At 44.8% G+C, this 19,302-nt stretch overlaps 1 protein-coding gene across 2 annotated transcripts in view; it reads right to left on the bottom strand.

Moving 5' to 3' along the window:
- iqsec1b (IQ motif and Sec7 domain ArfGEF 1b) overlaps nt 1-19,302 on the bottom strand; it is a 108,222-nt gene that overhangs the window by 51,910 nt on the left and 37,010 nt on the right. For both annotated transcript variants that reach the window (XM_029150058.3, XM_055508900.1), the window contains one exon: nt 14,745-14,849. In XM_029150058.3, the coding sequence (XP_029005891.1) occupies nt 14,745-14,849 (105 nt within the window). Of the gene's footprint in view, nt 1-14,744; nt 14,850-19,302 lie in introns of those variants that run through there.

Below are 19,302 nucleotides of genomic sequence, written 5' to 3'. Positions count from 1 at the left end.
TCAGCAGCGGGTGAGCAAGTAAAGCCCTGTGGGGCATCGTGTGCTATCAAACACTGGACATACAGTGCTCAGACACGTCACTGCCACATTTCTGGTCTGATTCATCATTAGGATTTCTCTCTGGGGAGCTGGACTAGATACTGCAAGTGGTCCTGTGAATTAAACACCTATACATGTGTCTGCCACAGTGACACAGACATCGCTGAGGGGGACACCATCAAGTCAGTCTGCTGTGGACTCCAGCAGCGAGATCCTGTGAGTCTGCAGAACAAAACTGGCCAGATCAGACAGAAAGGAAGGAATAACGATGGAGAAACAGAGACTGCTGCTGGGATCTGGGAGAAAAATGTTCGGACTTTGAAATCTATGATTCAAAAGAGAATCATCAGACAGTAGCTCTGGCTAAAAGCTAAAAAGCTTAAGCTAAAAAAAAGTCTCTGCTGCTTCTAATGCTTAGGCAGAATGAGCCCAATGGTCAATTACTGTATATAAGATGAGTAAAAAAAGAGCTCTGCTGGACATGACAGCTGGAAATATGTCAACAATGTCCGTTCAACAGTGGGTATAAACACATGGAGACATCGTCTATCAGACGGCCAGTTTAACTCACAGCCTCTTTAGAGCTTCGGTGCACGAAGGGATGTCTTTAATCTCCCCATAGGTGTAGGTAAGAGGAGGTGTACTCTGTTGTTAGATGTGGAGTGATGGTGCTGCAGGATGGACTGAAGGGCAAGTGTTACAGCCTGGGAGCGGAGGCTGCTCCTGATCAGAGGAAGAATAGAACCCTGAGAACACAGCACTCCAGCCTGTTTACAGTCAGAAGACGCAAGGAGCAAACAGGCCGCGATACATCCACAAGACACCTCCGTGTGACCAAAGCATTTCACACGTTGTCTCATTGCTTTGCTAATCACTTCTGTGCAGCTGCAGCTGTAAAGACGGGAGTGAATGTGCAGTAGTAACAGGCCATGTGTGTGTGTGTGTGTCACACTGGAGCGGGGGCGGGTGTGAGCCAGACAAGAAGTTGCTTCAGAGCCACTCCCATCACTGTGGTCACTGTCTCCCTCCTCCGGCTGTCCTACCTCACACATGCCACACTGCCTCCTCAGCTGGGCGCAGATGGACAATCTACCTCAGCATCCACACTAAGGCACTCATTACTTCAGTGTGATGCAACACACTCCAAAACAGCTGGGACACAGCTAAACGCAAGTCTATTAAATATTCAAGCATCAGTGTTCTGGGTGGGCAGGAAAGGTTCAGTCTGTGCAAGAAGAAGAGCCTGGACTCATCATACTGTATGAAACCAGCGAAATATCAGTCAATTGAAGAAGGAGGTTTTAACATTGGAAAAAAGGAAAAAAAGTGGACTTTTCATTGCCTAAAGTTAGTAATATTTACAAAGGAGCAAACCAAAGACTGACCTTTGTGGCCTCAGGTGACACTGCAACAGAATGATAAATAAGCTACACTGTACTTAGGCTGAAGACAATAAACAGTTTGCTGCTGCTGTCAGAGATTTAACCCAAAACTGTGTGAGAGTTCTGTTCAGCAGGGGGTCAGGAGGAGGTCTGGTTCAGGGAACTTCAGGGAGTGAAGCCTTCAGCTGGGCTGGACTTCAGAACCTCCAGGTGTGAGACCACGATGCTCCACTGGAGAAGGCTGTTTTTCTGCCTCAAGCAGAGGGACAGACGAAGCGTAAGGTGTACTGATCCAATGTGGTGAAGAAGGAGCTGATCTGATCTGAGCTGTGTCCAGGCAGGAGGGATGCATGAAGCGTAGGGTTCTGTGCAGACTTTGCAGGTCGTCAGGGTTAGAGATGAGTCCAGGAGTCATTTCAGCTTGTTTTCAGGTTGTCATGTTGTGCAAAATTTAAAAAGCTGTTATAATAATGCAAATAATTGGAGCAGATACTGTCAGGTGCAGACATGTAAACTGCGTCTGTCAATGTATATTTGTGGCCAACCTTTGGCCTCAACAGTCACTGACACGTTTGAACTCAAGCCACTGTGGGAATCAGAATGAACCCGTTACAGTTGTACAGCAATGCCTCAGCTCTCCTGTCCTCCATCTGTAGAAACAACACTGCAGCTTCCCCTGCCACCAGTTCACACAGCCATGTACTTCATTAACCTCATCAACAGTCAGTCAGAAAAACGTCAACACGTCCGTGTAGCGTGGAGATCGGCTACAAAAACGCAACATCTCATCTACAGACGCAAGATGATTAATTTTACTGGGCCGACCCTGGGTCTTCTCTGCTGCACTGCAGTGAAGGTACATGGTTGTAATAATGACACTGATGAGCCTGGATGGTGTGTGTGTGTGTGTGTGTGTGTGTGTGTGTGTGTGTGTGTGTGTGTGTGTGTGTGTGTGTGTGTGAGTGTGTGTGAGCCTGTGTGTGTGTGTGTGTGTGTGTGTGTGTGTGTGTGTGTGTGTGTGTGTGTGTGTCTGTGTGTGTGCGTGCGTGCGCCTGTGTGTGTGCGTGTGTGTTTGTGTGCGTGCGTGCGAATGTGTTTGTGTGCGTGCGTGCGTGCGTGTGCGGGTACAGTAGGTTTGGGCCAACAGAGGGCAGTGTGTTTTCATCCACCGAGGCCACATGAGCCACTGGACCTCTGCTTAAAGCAAAGCTCATGTCCGCTGTCATCAGGGTTCACATTGTGCCTGAAAAACTCCCAAACTGTTAAACACGCCTTCTTTAAGAAGCAGAAGACTCTTATGCTTTAGTGAATGTCTGTTTCAGCCACAGCTTGTGTTGTTACACACATCTACTGTTTGTAATGAGGAACACTCAGTAAGCGGCCGGTGTTTGCTGGTCACCAGCTCAGCAGCTCGTCATCTCTGCCTTGGAAGCGAAGCAACGACACTCAGCTACACTTTAGTGGTTTAGTGGCTGTTAGCAGTCTGGTCCTCTGTGTAGAAAGTGATGCATACTGAGAAACAGATCAGCTGGGACGATGCTTATTCCTACAGTGAATGAACTGAAGCTGTGGTTCAGATGCACCTTAAAACAATTTGTGTACATCAGCACAGCATAAAAGCCCAAATATGAGCAGTGATGGCCCCATGGGTCAGACACCACACGCTGTACCCTTCAACACAATATGTTGTTACGCTGCTCACATTAGACAAAAATCCATCCACAGCAGGAATCGGGAATGGCATTTGTCTGTCTTTTCTAGCCAGGAAGTACAATAATACTGCTGTTGTCACACAGTTCTCTTAGTACTTTTTCTCATGTATGACACCAGTGGTTTATTTCCTTTTCTATTTTTTACACCCAATGCTTGTGTGATGCCATCCTACTTTTCATAAGATCTCTAAAAGTTGAGTAAGCAGAAGTGGTGCCATTAGTGGTACATAGTGTATAATGTAACACTGACCTGTGCTATACGTGGCTTCACCAATAACTGGAACGCAGACATACAGTAAAGTGCAGTCACACAATAGTCATCTCACAGAAAGGTGCTTTGTGAACTGCACCAGGTTCTGGACCTCTGATGTCCAGTACAACAAATACAAAATAAAGTGACGTGAATCTGAGAATTTACAATGTGTGACACGCCCTTCGGTGCCTCAGACAGAGCTACCAAACACACGATGCAGAGGGAGCAGACCTGTCCCAGCAGGGGGTGAATGAGCCGACGCAAGGACTGGCCTGTCCACACAGCACATGACAGCCCTCAATGAACACAAAGGAACGCGTCATTTCTTAAAAATATCAAGCTGCATGAAGTAAGAACAGTAAAACCGTGATTCAGAAAGTACAGGTCAAAAACTTTTTGATTCAGCAAAAGTATTAAAATGGTTTTGATCACACATGATATTTGACCTGACCGAGTTCAGAAACAGATGCAGTCCACGGTTTCCCTTCTTCCAGATGTGTTGTGTTACATTCGACTGCAGTGAATTCGCGTTTTACTTATCGACTTCTCTCATCTCCCTCTGTCACAGACAGGTACAGCAGAGAATGGCCTCTCTGTGGACCTCTGCTATCAACCTTGCTATGTGCACACTATCACCACATCCTATTAATGTCGTGTCACAACCAGACAATAAGGTAATGATGATTAAAATGATACTATTCGAAAAAGCAAATGGCAGCCATTATCATTACAGTTAATTATCTCCCACTGCACAAGAGTGTGACGTCAAGATGAACAAAGCGTAGAGCAACAACCTGGGTCAAAGAACAGCACAGGAGGAACATGTGAATGTTTCCTCTACATTTTACAGCTTTCAGCTACACGGCCATCCACACAGTCAGGCCAGGCTCACAAAAGGGGGAGGAGCTAAATGCCTGACAGGATGGGAGAAGTAAAACATTCAATAATAAACAACAACTAAACAACTGAAACGCACTGGAAGCAAAAGCCACTGCTAGCCAGGGCAAACACAAAAGGAAACACTGCTGAGCAGGAAATCTAACACTAAGAAGAAAAGACAACAATAAAAGCAGTAACTTACAAAGAGTAAATCAAACTAAGACCTTGAATGCAAAGATGCAGGTGTAAGGAATGAGAGACAATTAACCCAAACACAGAGCACAAAACCATGAAGAAGACGGAACAGAAACGACAGGAGAACGCCCCAGCAGTGTTCTAGCCATAACACATACTGCATGAGAAGGCTATGATAGAAATCACTGCAGAATTACTTGGATTAGTGATACGCCAGACAGGAGAGCAGCATTAGTTGGTAGTTTGACTTCTCCAGTATGTCGTGTTGTTCAAGCATGAGGAAAACAAACAAAGAGCTACAGTTGGATGCTAAACCGCTGCACCTGGAAGTGAGTGTTTCCATAAATGTACTGTACACATTTATGTAGTGTGCTTATAGGGAAAACTGACACACTGTATATGTAGCTTATATGATGCCATTTCAGAAGACGCTCCCAAACAAAGACAAAACGTGCAGGGACAAACAGCTACACGGACATTTTGTTTGGAGGACTTGCTTTTCAACTCTACAATATGTAAATGTTACAAAAAAACAGGTGAATGCATCATAAAATGAATGCGCTTCCAGTGCATAACACAGTCACAAAGATGAAAGCACACAAAAGACATGAAGTCCACAGGATGTCAGGTCTTAAAGGCAGTCTTGTGAGAGTTGATAATTTTTAAAAGATCTGAAAGACAAAAACCTGCAGTGTAATAATTAATCTCTGTTTAATACATGAACCATGAGATGTCCACCCTAACAGGACGTTTCACAAACACGGCACTGTTGAGTGACCAAAAGCCACAAACCAGGAGACGAATGCTAAGCCCCACACGGAATGCTGGAGGGACTGGGTCTGTGGCCTGGCAACACCTTGAGATGACCTAAGAAAAGCTGGAGGAAGAGTGGAGAAGGGGGAGGACGAGGGCTCCCAGATAAGCAGTCACAGATGAAGGGATGGTACACATAGTGAACTGTATATGGGTGTGTGTGTGTGCAGGGGTGCATTAGCCTCCTACAGTACATTGGTGGCTTATATGCATTTAGCTTATGCCACAAAAAACATCTTCATTGTGTTGAAGATTATGCAAAAATCTCTTGAGGTTTGGAACAACCTAAAATCCAGACAATTATCAAATAATATTCATTCATTGATTTTTAAACCAAGCATCTCCATATCTAACTGTGTGCTTTGTTGGGATGTATCAGTAGAGTGAACCAGAGGGACAGTGTTCATCATATGAATACAAGCAGAAAGAAAGCCTTTCAGTAAATGGAGCCTGGAGGGAAATGAATACGTGAAGACAGACAAGGCATGGGTGAAAAGTTTAGGAGACAGAAGCCACATAAAAACATCCATTATCCAGTCTATTCACTGCAGCCTTGTTGGGTCCTGCAGCCTCATTACCATGCTGCCCCTCATAAGCAAATCCTATTGACAAAAAGGGGGTAGGAGCGGTGTAGTACACACTGTGTATTAGTCCTGTTTCAGCAGGACAGTTGCCAAAGTCAGCCTCTGGCTGGAAGGGAATATATATTTACATGGCAGCTTCCACAGTCTGCAATATGTTTTATTGGCCACAAACGTGACTATTCAGCAGCATCTTCACAGGATAGATGAGCAGTGAAATCATCTGATGCAGCCATGCATCTTCAAATTGTTAGGTCACAAACATAAACAAGATGAAGTGTGTTTCCCACTGCTGTGTGCGCACTTGCTGGGAGGACACATACAGTACAGCAACCTGCTGGTTTCCTGCCTCGTGTCCAAAGTCATGCAGTGTAGAGTGGTAGAAGATGAGCGTGGGTGCTGGTCACCAGGTTGGCCCTTTATTTACAGTACTTAATGTTATATCATATCTGGAACATCTTAATTCCATCCACCATGTTGACCGTCACCCTGTGTTGTAACTTCCTGGAGGGGAAGCGCAACCTGTGGGCAGCGAGTGTCATGATATTGGCCTGTTAGTGCACTAGATACTGTGACTGACGCCATGCTAGGCCACCAGCCATTAGCATGAACTAACAGATCGATATGCGTTCACACACACCATGCCACTACAGATGAAAGATGCACCATGGAGCGGCTTCATCAAATGACGCTCGCATTATGCTGGTGTGTAGCAGCACTGCGTGTGCTGTGTTAGTGGCAGGGGGTGAGCCATTAATCTATAACTTCCAGCCAGGCACCGTCCTGTCCTCCCCGAGGCCACAGCCAGGCTCACGTTAGCGAGGCCATCCCCCGTCACAGAGGTCCGGGTGGAGGCGTCACACTGGGCTTCTCTCTCCAAACGAGGAGGCTGCTGCTAATGTCAATATGCAGAGGCAGGCAGGCTTTTAGTACAAATTATAAGCACATTATAGGAAAGGTTTTGTGTGACTGACACTGAGGGATGTGTTGCTGCCTCCCTCTCACCTGCCAGCTGTGTCTCATCCCGCATCATTCAAATGTGACACGCTGTTCTTTAACTGGCCGGGTCTCCGGGGGACAGTCACGTCCTCCATGGACAGCTCCCTCTGACTTTCACTTAACTGGAGCAGAAGCCAGCACAACAGCAAAACCAGCACAACAAAGCCACAACGTTGTACAAAAAGCTGCACAAGGTCCTGCTACAGAAAGTCTGAGGCTTTGTAGGATGTCTAAACGGGTCTAATGTCAGACTCCAGGTTGACAAAAAGCCAGTGTTTTACATCAGTTAGTGTTAAATTGCTCCAATGTCAGAAGATAACAGCCCTTCACACTAAACACACGCCCTGTCATTAGGGGGAGGCTCGTCCTCAACCCTGCCTTTATCCATCAACAAGCAGAACGAGTGTGTGTGTGGGGGGTGGACACCCTCCCCCCATCCATCACTAATTAGGTTTGACACAAAGCAGAACACAACAGCACAGATATGATCGAGCACTAAGCAGAGAGAAGCTTTCAGCTCAGGCTTCAGCACCGCGCCAACGTTCAGCCCAGCAGAACCTGTGTTTAGAAGGCGGAGGCCGACCTTTAGTCCAAGAGCCGAGAGCAGAGCAGTGGCAAGCTGAGGAACGTTAATACCTGCTCCATCATTGTGTGTGCAGCTATTAAACTAATCCAATAACTCATCTGAAGCTCAAACTATGCAGTTCAAACAGAAGAGCCCATTAAAACCTCACCCTAGTGGCACAAAAACGGTATTCTTGGCAATAGTCAGGTTTGTTTACAATAATTAAACTAATGAGACCAAATTAACATGGTAATGATTTGTTGATGCCAAAATGTCTTAAAATGAAACTGCTGGCAGTGACACCTGTTGTCAGTTACAAGCAGGTGCCTCCAATGTACAATAAATAACATTCTTGTTTAACTGTTGTTTATTCATGTCACCATATTAATTACAAGTATAGTAACATCCTCTATGTTTCCTATTAGACATACTGTCACCACCAGGAGCCTCATATACAAAATATCAAAGTAACCAAATATCGTGGTAATATGAAACCTTTGAGGTTCCACATACTCTAGCCTCACAGATAACGGCAGTGTGGATCTGTACATGTACTGTACATCAGGCTGACAGTCAGACCAGCACGAGCCGCTGAGGGTTAAACGTTTTACATAGCGTACAGCGTTCTGAGGAGAATGATTAACTACAGCAAAGCCGAGTCTCGCTGACGATCCCTGGCGCTCCCCCAGCTGCACAGAGAATAAGTCAGGACGCCTAGACCTAAATCCAGCGTTGTTCTGTTCCAAGGGCTGAGTAAGTGAATATGCCGGGATTACGTTCCAGCCTCCACCCTCCCAGATGGCCCCTAATCTCAAATTACAAACTGCATCCAGCCAGCATCACAAATGTAAATGCTGGAAGCTGCAGACGGCCTCTAAAGCCACCGTAAAGAACAAGCACTGCCAAGAAAGCCTCACACAGGACGAGCATAAATAAAAGAAGATCAATTATGACATTAACACCGGCCAATTTGGAAGTTAACCAGCGTAGTCAGTATAGTAAGATAGAATAATAGCACTTTAAAGCCCTGGCAGGCTTGTTAAACGCTCCTCGTAAAGATGAATGATCGTCTTTATGTCGTACACTTTGGCCTAATAGCACCTCTCAAAATACTACTGCAGTTACAAAAGAGTGAATTGGTGTTTTAAATGCCATCGAGTAGATTTACTGCACCTTCACACCAATGTAGAAAAACCAAGAAAAGTCTGCGAACGATCCATCAAATCATCTGACAAATACACAACTACAATGATTCAGCGTGGGTGGGCAACGCACCCTGTCACCAGCAGCAGCCAGGCACTTGGTAAAAGTCTGGTAATGAACACGCTGGAGCTTCTCGTTTGATGTGAAGCGGTTTCTATGTCATCTGCTTGGGGCTAATCAAGAGAATCCAGGCGGATCAATGTCGTGCTGCTGCTGCTGATGATGGCCAGCAGTGCAGCTCACGCTGAAAACATCCCCCAGCACTCAGTGACGCCAAACCCCAACCTGGAGAGTCTATTTCAACCGTGAGAGCTCTCCAGAGAGGCACACAAAGCTATCTGACAGACCCCCATTCATGATCAATGGACTTTCACTCATCACAGAGAATGAGACAGAAAGGACAAGGAGAAGTCAGCTGATCACATAGCTGACATACAGTAACGAGACCTGAGTCTATAGAGCAGCCCGCAGAGTGTAAGTGTGTAAAGTGAGCGAGATCACAGGAGCAGCAACAAGCCCAGATTCAAGAGCTACTGACAAAACTACGTAACTAAACAATCACATCATTAGTCTTCATCAGAGTCTGTACAGTGGAACAAAAAGCTGTAAGGTCATTAGAGAAGCATCTGCCCCATGTTTATCGCTCCCAGTCTCCTACCACTACCTCAACTGTCAGACAGTTACAACATGAGCCCTTTGCACAGTGAACTATACTCAGCTCAACACACTGAACTGCAGTAAATCAGCCTGACTGCTGAAGGAGTGAGTAGACACAGTGAAGCTGAAGGGAGCGCTATGCAAATAATCTCAGCATTTGTTAGTGTGGATCCTGTTCTAGGAGAAGCAGCACTATGCCATCAAGCTCCCAGTGTGGTTCCTGCTGGCGAGCTCCGTGTCCCAGCAGAGCCCAGTACTGGACCTCACACCTCCACGCTCTGCAGGCTGCATGCAGGAATGTCTGCTGGGCTCACACCAACTCATGCATCCTCTCACAGCTGACGGAAAGTTAATTAACTGCCTTTTGGAGGCGGCGGGGGTGCGATAGCTCGGCCGCTGGTGCAGCCCTATTATCCAGCCTTTAACAGTGATGAATTAGCGCACGCTCCCTCCCCACGCTCTGGCCCAGGGGAAGGAGCGCTAGTCTGCCGTCCCTGTACACGCAGCACATCCACCAGCTCAGAGGCAGAGGGCTGCCGTTTAAGGAGACGGGCTGAAATTAACACACGACGACCCAGTAATTGAGATAATGGAAACAAACTCATTAGTGGAAATCAAGGATGCTCCTTTTACTTTAAGAGCACAAAACAAAACAGTAGAAGCCTGTTTTCCTATTCTGCTAAGAAAATGGGGCGATAATGATGCAGCTGCAAAACAGCAATGATCTATCATCCAACCACCTCCTCAAATAAGAATGAAAACAGTTAAAGTACAGTAAAACGTAGGTTGAGGAGAATGTTTAGATACAGTAACACTGCGGCACAGGTCTGTTTTCCAAGCAGTGGTCTTGATCACAAGCTGTTAAGATCAGCATCAGTGAGGGTCAGATTGGATCCATCACTCACTTAGGATAGTGATGGACAGAAAGAAGGATTCCCCCATTCACTGACTCAGAAGTCGTTCACAAAACATGAAGCTTGGCTGTGGTTGTACAAAATCTCATGTTGACATTTGTTTTGCTGCTACCGGTAATAACAGTGTCACAAGCGTCAGGTTGAACAGCAACAAACATGTGAAGGGGCAAAAACCAAGACAAAATTTGTGATCTCTTTTACTCAAGCAGTATAAGAATCCCATCATATTATTTAGACGCATGCATCAGAGCGGAGCGACGACTGGACTGTACTTGCTACTTTAAAGGATGATTGCAGTAAAGCCCCCCAAGACAAAATTTGTGATCTCTTTTACTCAAGCAGTATAAGAATCCCATCATATTATTTAGACGCATGCATCAGAGCGGAGCGACGACTGGACTGTACTTGCTACTTTAAAGGATGATTGCAGTAAAGCCCCCCCCCGCTTGTGTTCAGTTCAACATAACAGTGGCAGTGTATTCATAGGAATCTATAAATGTTCCCCCAGCTCCAATGACAGGCATTGTGGGTATTTATAAATCACATCCATTTTAAAATGCTGGATGCTGCATCCCAATCCCAAACAATCACACTGATGCAAGGAATGAGTTTTTCTCCAGCTCATGCAGAAAATTGAACATAATTTTAATTACAAACAAAACAATAGCCTCCACCAAGACAGAAACAGTGGCGTCATAATCACCGTGAGCACAGACGGCTGAATCCCAAGTCACACGTTACTGTGTAATGAATGACTTTAGTGCTATCTCAGATGGGCCGGTAATGACAAGTTGTTTTTTAAATACATGAGTGACAACAGAGAAAGTACTTAATAGAAACCTCAGCCACTGACAAGAGTAACACACAAGTGAGCTAGCAGACATCAAAGTGAAGGCACAGTGGGCTGAGTGGTGTGAGGCTAAGTCTGCCCAGACATGGCCAGCATGCTGCGCACACACACACACAATTGCACGCGTACACACACACACACACATGCACGCGTACACACACACACACACACACGCACACACACACACGTGCGCACACACACACACACACACGCGCACAGACAGACAGACACGCACACACGCACACACAGACAGACAGACAAACACGCACACACACACACACACACACACACACACACACACACACACACACACACACACACACACACAAGCAGATTAATATCTGGTAGCATCGCAGACAGTGGACAGAACTAAGCAGCCTCCAACTGACAGAAACGAGTTTTGTCTCGAAATAGACAAGTAGCTTTGACAGAAACTAAAACCAAACTAATGGGTAATTTATTTGTGTTTTATCCTGATGAGAAACACAACCACATTTATTTCACCTTTAGACTCACTCACTCATTTCCTCAGCGTTCTTCATCCTTCTATTTAAACCCCACACAGTGCTAACCACCACACGGCACATGACTGTTAAATGACCTGCTCCTGTAACACACGAGAAGGTACCTGGCAACGATCAGCAAGAAGACAACGCATTACAATCTAATTATATATCAATTCATGTAATACAGTATATGAACCGATCTATATTATTAGTAACAGCTGTAGCACACCTCCACATCAACACAGATTCTAGACACTGACTTCAGTTATAACACAAGTTTAAAAGCTGCACAAACTCATCTTTTTGCACTCAGTGTTGTCTTAATTTATAAATGTAATTTATATATAAATGCATTAAGAGGACTTACAGTAAGTACGATAGAGGGTTTCAGGTCCAGAGTTAAGGAAACTCTCGACTGGCAGGCTCCAACATTCTACATACAGTAGTTCTAGGTTTTAATTTGTGAAAATGTCACCTGCTGTCAGGTTTTCATCCTGACTCGTATTAAGACTGCATTCTGAGGAGGATGCGAATGGACAACCAACCTTAACAAAGCAAACAACGATTCAATACATAAAATATAACTCAAAAATATTAGCGGATCAAAAAGAAGGTCTGTATGACAGATTGTGGGGACTTTCTGTTTTTTCAGTGCATCAGTGTGAAGAGAATGAGATCATGTCTTGCCATCAGTGGCATAATGAAAGTCAACCCTCACCAGGTGTGCTCTTTGTTGGATTAGTGCCTTAGGCTCCTTATTTCAGATACATGAAGAAACATGACAGTGCCACAGGTTCACACATGAGTGCGTGGATGAAGCCCTGGAAAGGCAGGCAGTCACATCCTCACACAGGCGGTGGCTGTCATTTCTGAGCATCCAAAAGCAGAACTTTACACAGAAGACATTTACACACATCACTACCTGCTTTGTAATCCAAACTGTCCCGTGGAGCACGAGCTGAACGTTCACACCACTGGGCAGAAATCAAATCAACAAATCCACCGTCAAAGCATCCAAGTCTTATTCTGAAAGGCTGTAGGAGGCTGCAATTACCTTCCTTAAAATACTGTAAAACAACACCCGGGAAAGAGATCAGCAGACTACAGTGAACACACACTGTCTGACAATATGTGGCTGGAGCTTCTGTGAATTTAAATGTGATTTAGTTCCCCCATCTGTGATTTTAATGCCAGGCAGTTTGCTGAGGCAGACTCTGGTTTACCTGGAAACCCTATGGCTTCTCTACAGTGTTACAGAGAAGCCCACCTGCACATTAGCTATGAGTCTAGCATTATATCAGCACATCCACAGACTGCAGAGCCTCATGTAATGGACATACTCTCAGAGATGGATGGTGGAGAGCAGAACATCTGAGTTCTGCCTGTCTTTGAACACAGCTCGCTGTCGGCAGTAGATCTGCCGAGCAGGTTTGTCTGGCATGACTGATATTAAAATGTATGTCATGAAAGATGGAGTTGTTCACCACGATCAGAGGAGACCATGCAAGTTAGCAACAGACCAGCCAGAGCTATAAAACTAGGCTGACCAGGTCACAGAGACGGTGATCTGAGTCTGCAGCGTAGTTCTCCTGCCTCTTCCTTTTGTCTCTTCATAATTCAGTAGTGAAACTGAGCTAGACCCAAATGCTGTGCTGACCCAGCCCAAAAACATGGCTCCTGAAAAAAACTACAGCTGATGTTGTGTAGCAGTGAGTGCAGTGCACACTGGAAGATGAGTGCTGGCTACAAATCAGTACTTTCAGCTTGTCGAGCTGACCCCGAGTGGTCCAATATTCAATAAATGCAGCTTTGATGTAAGGTCAACCCACGGGTGTGCTAGGACAGAACTAGAAAAGTACTGTGAGCCGACAGTTTGAATATAAATCTGAGAAATGTAATAAAAGGGAGCAGAGCAATGTAATAATGTTTGGCGAGGAGCAGGATCATGGTGATCCTAGACATGGAAGAGCAAAAAGGCCAGAAGAGCTCTATCTTATCTCTGGCTGCTACCACTTCCTGCTGCTGACACCTTTAATCTCACATCTGCCAAATGTAAAAGCACCATAATCTGTTTGTGAAGGAGCTTCACTGTTTAGCAGCGCATTGCTCCACGGTGGGATGTCACTTGCTCAGGGCCTCCGAGGGTTTTAACATAATTGCTTTCATTACCCAGTGTACACACCTAGCTCCTATTTAGAGCTCCAGTTTGACCCACACACCATCAGGAACACAACTCCCTAGACAATTGTAATTGATGTACAATTGTTCTCTGGTTCTTCCTAATAGTGCAGCAGAGCTCATGAGCTCACTGTAATACCACGTGTTTAACATTCATTCTTTGTGCTCTCATCATGTCCATGGCTCATTAGAATCTATAAACATGGTGAGCAAACACGAGTCATTAGGAATTTCGCTATCTCTTCAGTCCACAGGCAAATGCCCAGGGTGAGGTTTTCATATTCCCTCCCTCCTGTCACAAACCTGCTTTCTGAATCCCTCTCAGGCTCAATGCTGGATACTCCATAGATACAGCAAGCGCAGCGTCAAGAATAAAAACCCTTTGAAATTGCCACGAAGCTTTTGAAGCTTATGTCCCACTTCTCAACGCTCTCAGGGTTTTCATCTCTCCCCATCTCTCCTCATTTGCAGAGGAGCTCTCAGGGCCTCGCTGAGCAGCTGTAATGAACTCCAAGGAACAGAATCCAGAGAGAAGAGGACTGCACATTACACTGGACAGGGAATTACTGCAGTGTATGTGCTGTGAGGCGCTTTATACAAACACAGTGCTCCTAGTAATCTACAAAGCTGTAGATGTGCAGCAAAGCTTGCCATTCATTGTCTAAGATGTCCTCCAACTACTTTACCACTCGTCAAGGAATCCTGAATAATAGAGGGAATGGGAGGGAAGAATCACATCACGGGTCTGCTCTGCCTCCTCAATTCCCCAAAGAAGCCTGTTCCCCTCCTGTGCATCTATTTCACATCTGTGACGGTAATGGGCATTCGTTTGGAGGAGGAGGAGGCCACCTACCAGCCTGTGCACAGTAGGGAGCAGAACAGCAAACAACGACACACCCAACAGTAGCGTATCATAGTAACATGAAGTAAATGAGGCGTTTTACCAGGCCGATGCAGTAAATAGGCAACAGAACAGAAACAGAAGAAAAGTGACTGAATAGAAAGTGGTTTGATTTACCCAAAGGATGCAGACTTCCATTTGCGACAGGGGTAACTTCTACATGGAGGGACAATTAGGTTTAGAGGGATGTCTGAGACGTCGATGGGCAATGAGGCGTGTCTTCTGCAACACAAGAAGAGAGAGAAACATTGAAGCAGGTCATGCACATTTGTCATGCAAAATGTCAATACAATCTCAATGTTTAAGATGCTCCATTCCTTAGCAGCACTGAACTTGGTCCTAGGCAGGAGGTCAGTCAGCGCAGTGACTCCTGCTGCAACTGGCAGAAGGACAGAGATTACTTCTGTCCACTGCCTGCAGCACTTTAATGCCTTCAAACGGAGAACCTCCATATGCAGTATCTCAAGGGCTGAATCAGCAGAGCTCAGTGCCAGGTAGGGAGGAGAGAGAGATGGGACAAGATCACAATGTACCAGGCTGCGTGTAACATTAGACAGGGACAGAGCGAAATATGAAGAGGAAGGAAGCGCAAGACAAGCGGAAGCAGATTAGAAGAACTTTCTGTTATTTAACGCGTCAGTGACCTTCCCAGTAGAATACTGTGAATGTCCAGTAACTACTGCACCAACAACAAGCATGAGGACACACCTCAGCAGTTGGTGCAGGAGGACCAGTGCTGATACTGTAGTTTGGCACAAAAATAATTAGACACAAATGAATGAAGTGAAAGATGGGAGTTACAGAAACAGAAAGTATGTGAAACCTCATTTCAGTCACAAAAACACAAAAAGTGTTCCTTTGGAAGCTCTCACTTGATTGTTATCAACATCCCAACACGTAGAAAATATACTGAATTATACGAACCCCACCCCTAACTCTGCTCCTCACGGTATTGCGTTAGTGTCATTAAGATAATTTAACTTATACTAAAGCATGAGTAGGTCAGAGAGTAAAGGAGCAGGACATGGAGTCAGGGTCAGTGAAAGACTGGTCCTAAATAAACCTGCACATCCCTCTTCTTGGTGCCTAATTGCTGCAGCTGGCTGAGTAATGGTAAACGCAGCCACTTGTCATTGAAGCATCCCCCAGTAAGCACTGATGTGGACTGGGACGCTAGATAATGCGCTGCCTCTGGATGACTTTGGTCTGCTATCTGTGCTGACAGTACTGAACCGCCCTCACTGTACATTCACTACATGTCACAGCTTCCAGGACCCGTGAACAAGCTGCCACAGAAAATGGCCTTGTTTTCTATTTTCACAGTGACATCGTGGATGTTGTTTTCTGGAGAAAGGAAGGTCCGTGCAAATACTGTACACGGTCTGTGAATTTATATTTCTTTTTAAGCTTCTTTTTTGAAAAGCAGCAGCAGCAGCATTTTGCCGGCACACGGAGCTCAGTAACCCAATGTTGTGCTTCACCTGGGAATTAGGGAGCATTTAAGTCGTTCTTGATGAACTCATAAACCTTCAGGTGGACAACCAGCAAAAGCACGAGTGAAGAGCACTAAAGAGACTGTTTTCATTACCTGACAGGAAGAAATGTGACGACCAACCTCAAAGCACTGCTAATAGTGGGGAAGAGCAGCTTTAGTTGAGCTTATTTCTAGAAAGTGTTGCTTTTTTAAAAATCACATCTGACAATATGAGTAAAAGACCTAAAATCATCATCATCTAATTCCTTGAACTACCTAATATAGAAGGTTGAAGCTGAAAAAAATGAGACAAACAAAAAGACTACTGTAAGTTCATGGAGTTTTCACATTAAAACCATTCTGGTAATTGTACACCTAACTGTTAACAGTACCTGAGTAGAGGAGCATCCAGAAGGACTCGCATCACTTAGTTCATAACAAAAGACTTCAAAGGTGTTTCATCAGCTTCACTACAGCATGTTGTGGGGAGATTTGGGAGCTCAGTGGATAAAGGCTCAGAAATCACTGTTGAAAGTGAGTGAGCTGAGCTCTGAGGCAGCGCTGCATGAGAAACCGCCGTGCTGCCGTAATAAATACAGCCTGAAGTGATTCAGTGAGCCAAAACATTTCTGGTTCTCCAACGCAATCACAGAAATGGTTCCGTACACGCTGGATAGTTCGGAACCATCAATACCTCACGCTTTATTGCTTCTTCATCTTTAATTCATTTTTATGGCATCATCCATCGCCCCCAGGAATCTGCGTTATTACATCTCAACAGCCAGGAAGCCACCTTTGTGAAATTTACATGACCTTTGTCAAACACTGCAACTTTCTACTTGACTTTACCTTACTGTACATCCTGTCACTAAATGTCTCACATCCCTGGAACCTCAGAGCTGCTGCTCATCAACGCTGCTTTCTTAAGGTGCATCCTCTGTACAGTGGCAGCGGTTCAAAGTGACTAGGGTTTTTACTGCAGTACCGCCGCGTCGCCACGGCGCAGCGAGTGCGTCGCTGACTAAAGATTTTTAATCCTGCAGCCGGCTGGAAAAAATCAGGACGCTAGTCTCGTTTTAACCACCATCGCAGCGTTGATTAGAAGCCTCCAAAGCACTACAGCGTAACTGAGGTCCGACTGTTCATTTCTACCTGTAACACACATATATTACACCAGACCTATTTTACTATTAAGTATCTGTTGTGTGCTAAAACATGGGGAGTGTGAAGGGCAACAACTTGTTGATGGCTTAGTTATTTTCTGTTCACTGCGAAGTTATAATTGTTCTGTGTGGTTTAAAACAGGCAGCGCCACAGCAGCAACACATTCTTGTTTTCATTCTCCTCAGCTTTTTCGTGTCTTTAAATAGAAGGCGTCTCTTAAAAATATGTACACACCCACCGCTCTAACATCTGATACAACACATTGACTTCACATAATACCATGATTATGCGTCGCGGTTTAATTAATATAATTGAATGCGCAAGTAAAGACGTAGAGCGCAGTCCATCTGCGACTACAGCCGCTTATTTAGGTTTTAAACTTCCACAACTTGTTAATGAATGTTTTCCAATAGTCGTAGATTTTACGTAAATAACCGTAATAATCATAGGAATTTGTTTTACAGCAGTTGTCGGTCGTAATTTTGACAGGACGCCAGAAATCAAATTTACTCTGTGTCTGCAGAACTGCAGTTTGACTTGTTTTGACTGTGCGTGTCATTGTAACTGAGTGGCTGAGAGACTTATTCGACCCGTGTACGTTTCAACATTTTCATTTCCCATCCGTCCATCCAGCCACTTTCACCGGCTTTTCGTTTCTCTTTCGATGAGCGGCAAACGGATTTTAATCAAAGCACTGCCTTACAAACCAATAAAACAGGCAAAAATATTTGTTTTTTACAAAAAGACACGGAATTGGAGTTAATATGTTTTATTGTTTAGAGACAAACGGAAAACAAAAAGTCGTTCTCTCGTTACCTCTGCTTATAATTTGGTGGAGACATCAACCTCTTACACAAACACGTGACGTGTTTCGGAGTCATGTGTCCAGACAGAGAGTGACCAATACACAAATGTATGGATGTGCAAATGCGGGCTACGAGAGGAACGGGGCAGTGGTGCACGAGATGTAGCGAGAATTTGTTTTGACTGTGCGTGTCATTGTAACTGAATGAGTGGCTGATGTGACTTATTCGCCCGTGTACGTTTCAAAACTTTGATTTCCCACCCGTCTATCTATCCTGAATAAAAGCACCGCATTACAAACCAATAAACTGAACAAAAATATTTTTTAACAAAAACACACGGACTTGAATTTTAAGCTGTTTTTTTCGTTTAGAGAAAAACGAAAAACAAAAAACCTCTGCTTTTAATTTTTAATCGAATCTCATCCGTGGATGGGTCGCGGGGCAGCAGTCGTAGCAGAGAGCTCCAGACTGCTGCTCGAATGAAACACGAGATCGAATGATATGTGATGTGTTTCGTACTCAGATGACTTGGATCTGAGTTCGACCAAGCTTTTGCTTGTCTCATGTTTGCTCACAGTCGCAAAGGAAATCTACACACCCCTCCCCCCTCCTTCGTAGAGGCGCATAGACATGCTAATGTGTTGCTACTACTCGATCAGCAGGTGAGAAATACCTCAGCTCCAGACAAAGCTCCGTGGGAGACTGGGCAGCATCGGGCGGCGTGATCAGCTGCAGGTCTAAGACTCATTAATGCAGCAAGTAGTTTGTTCTACATACGTTTACTCTGCAAAAATAAACGTATGTATGTATCGTAGCTTTCTGGTCTAAGTTATTTGTAGCACTTCGACATTCGTTTAAAATATGCAGTGCTTTTTAAAATGAAAATACTAATATTATTATTTATTACCTTTATTGTAAACACAGTATTAATTGCACAATTTGGACTGGCGAAGATTTGCGCTTCTTTCATAATAATCATGGATAATCAAGGAAGAAACTGCAGTTCATATTTGTTATTCAGGGACGGTTTAATAAAGATTCAGTGTGGTTTTTGACTGAACTGTCAGCCAAGGTACGTGCATTATCAAATGAATGCACCTGTCAGCGGGGAAGACATCAACTCTATTCAGTCGCTCTTCAGTCGCTGCTGCCGTCTCCTCCCCAGTTCACACACCTTAACACTAGGACTACTGGGTTTTCTAAATATACCAGTTCCTACGAAGTTAACCAG

Source organism: Betta splendens, chromosome 5, assembly GCF_900634795.4.
Source record: "Betta splendens chromosome 5, fBetSpl5.4, whole genome shotgun sequence".
Lineage (NCBI taxonomy): Eukaryota > Metazoa > Chordata > Actinopteri > Anabantiformes > Osphronemidae > Betta > Betta splendens.
Note: the sequence above shows the minus strand (reverse complement) of the source record. Positions and strands in the feature narration are given on the sequence as shown.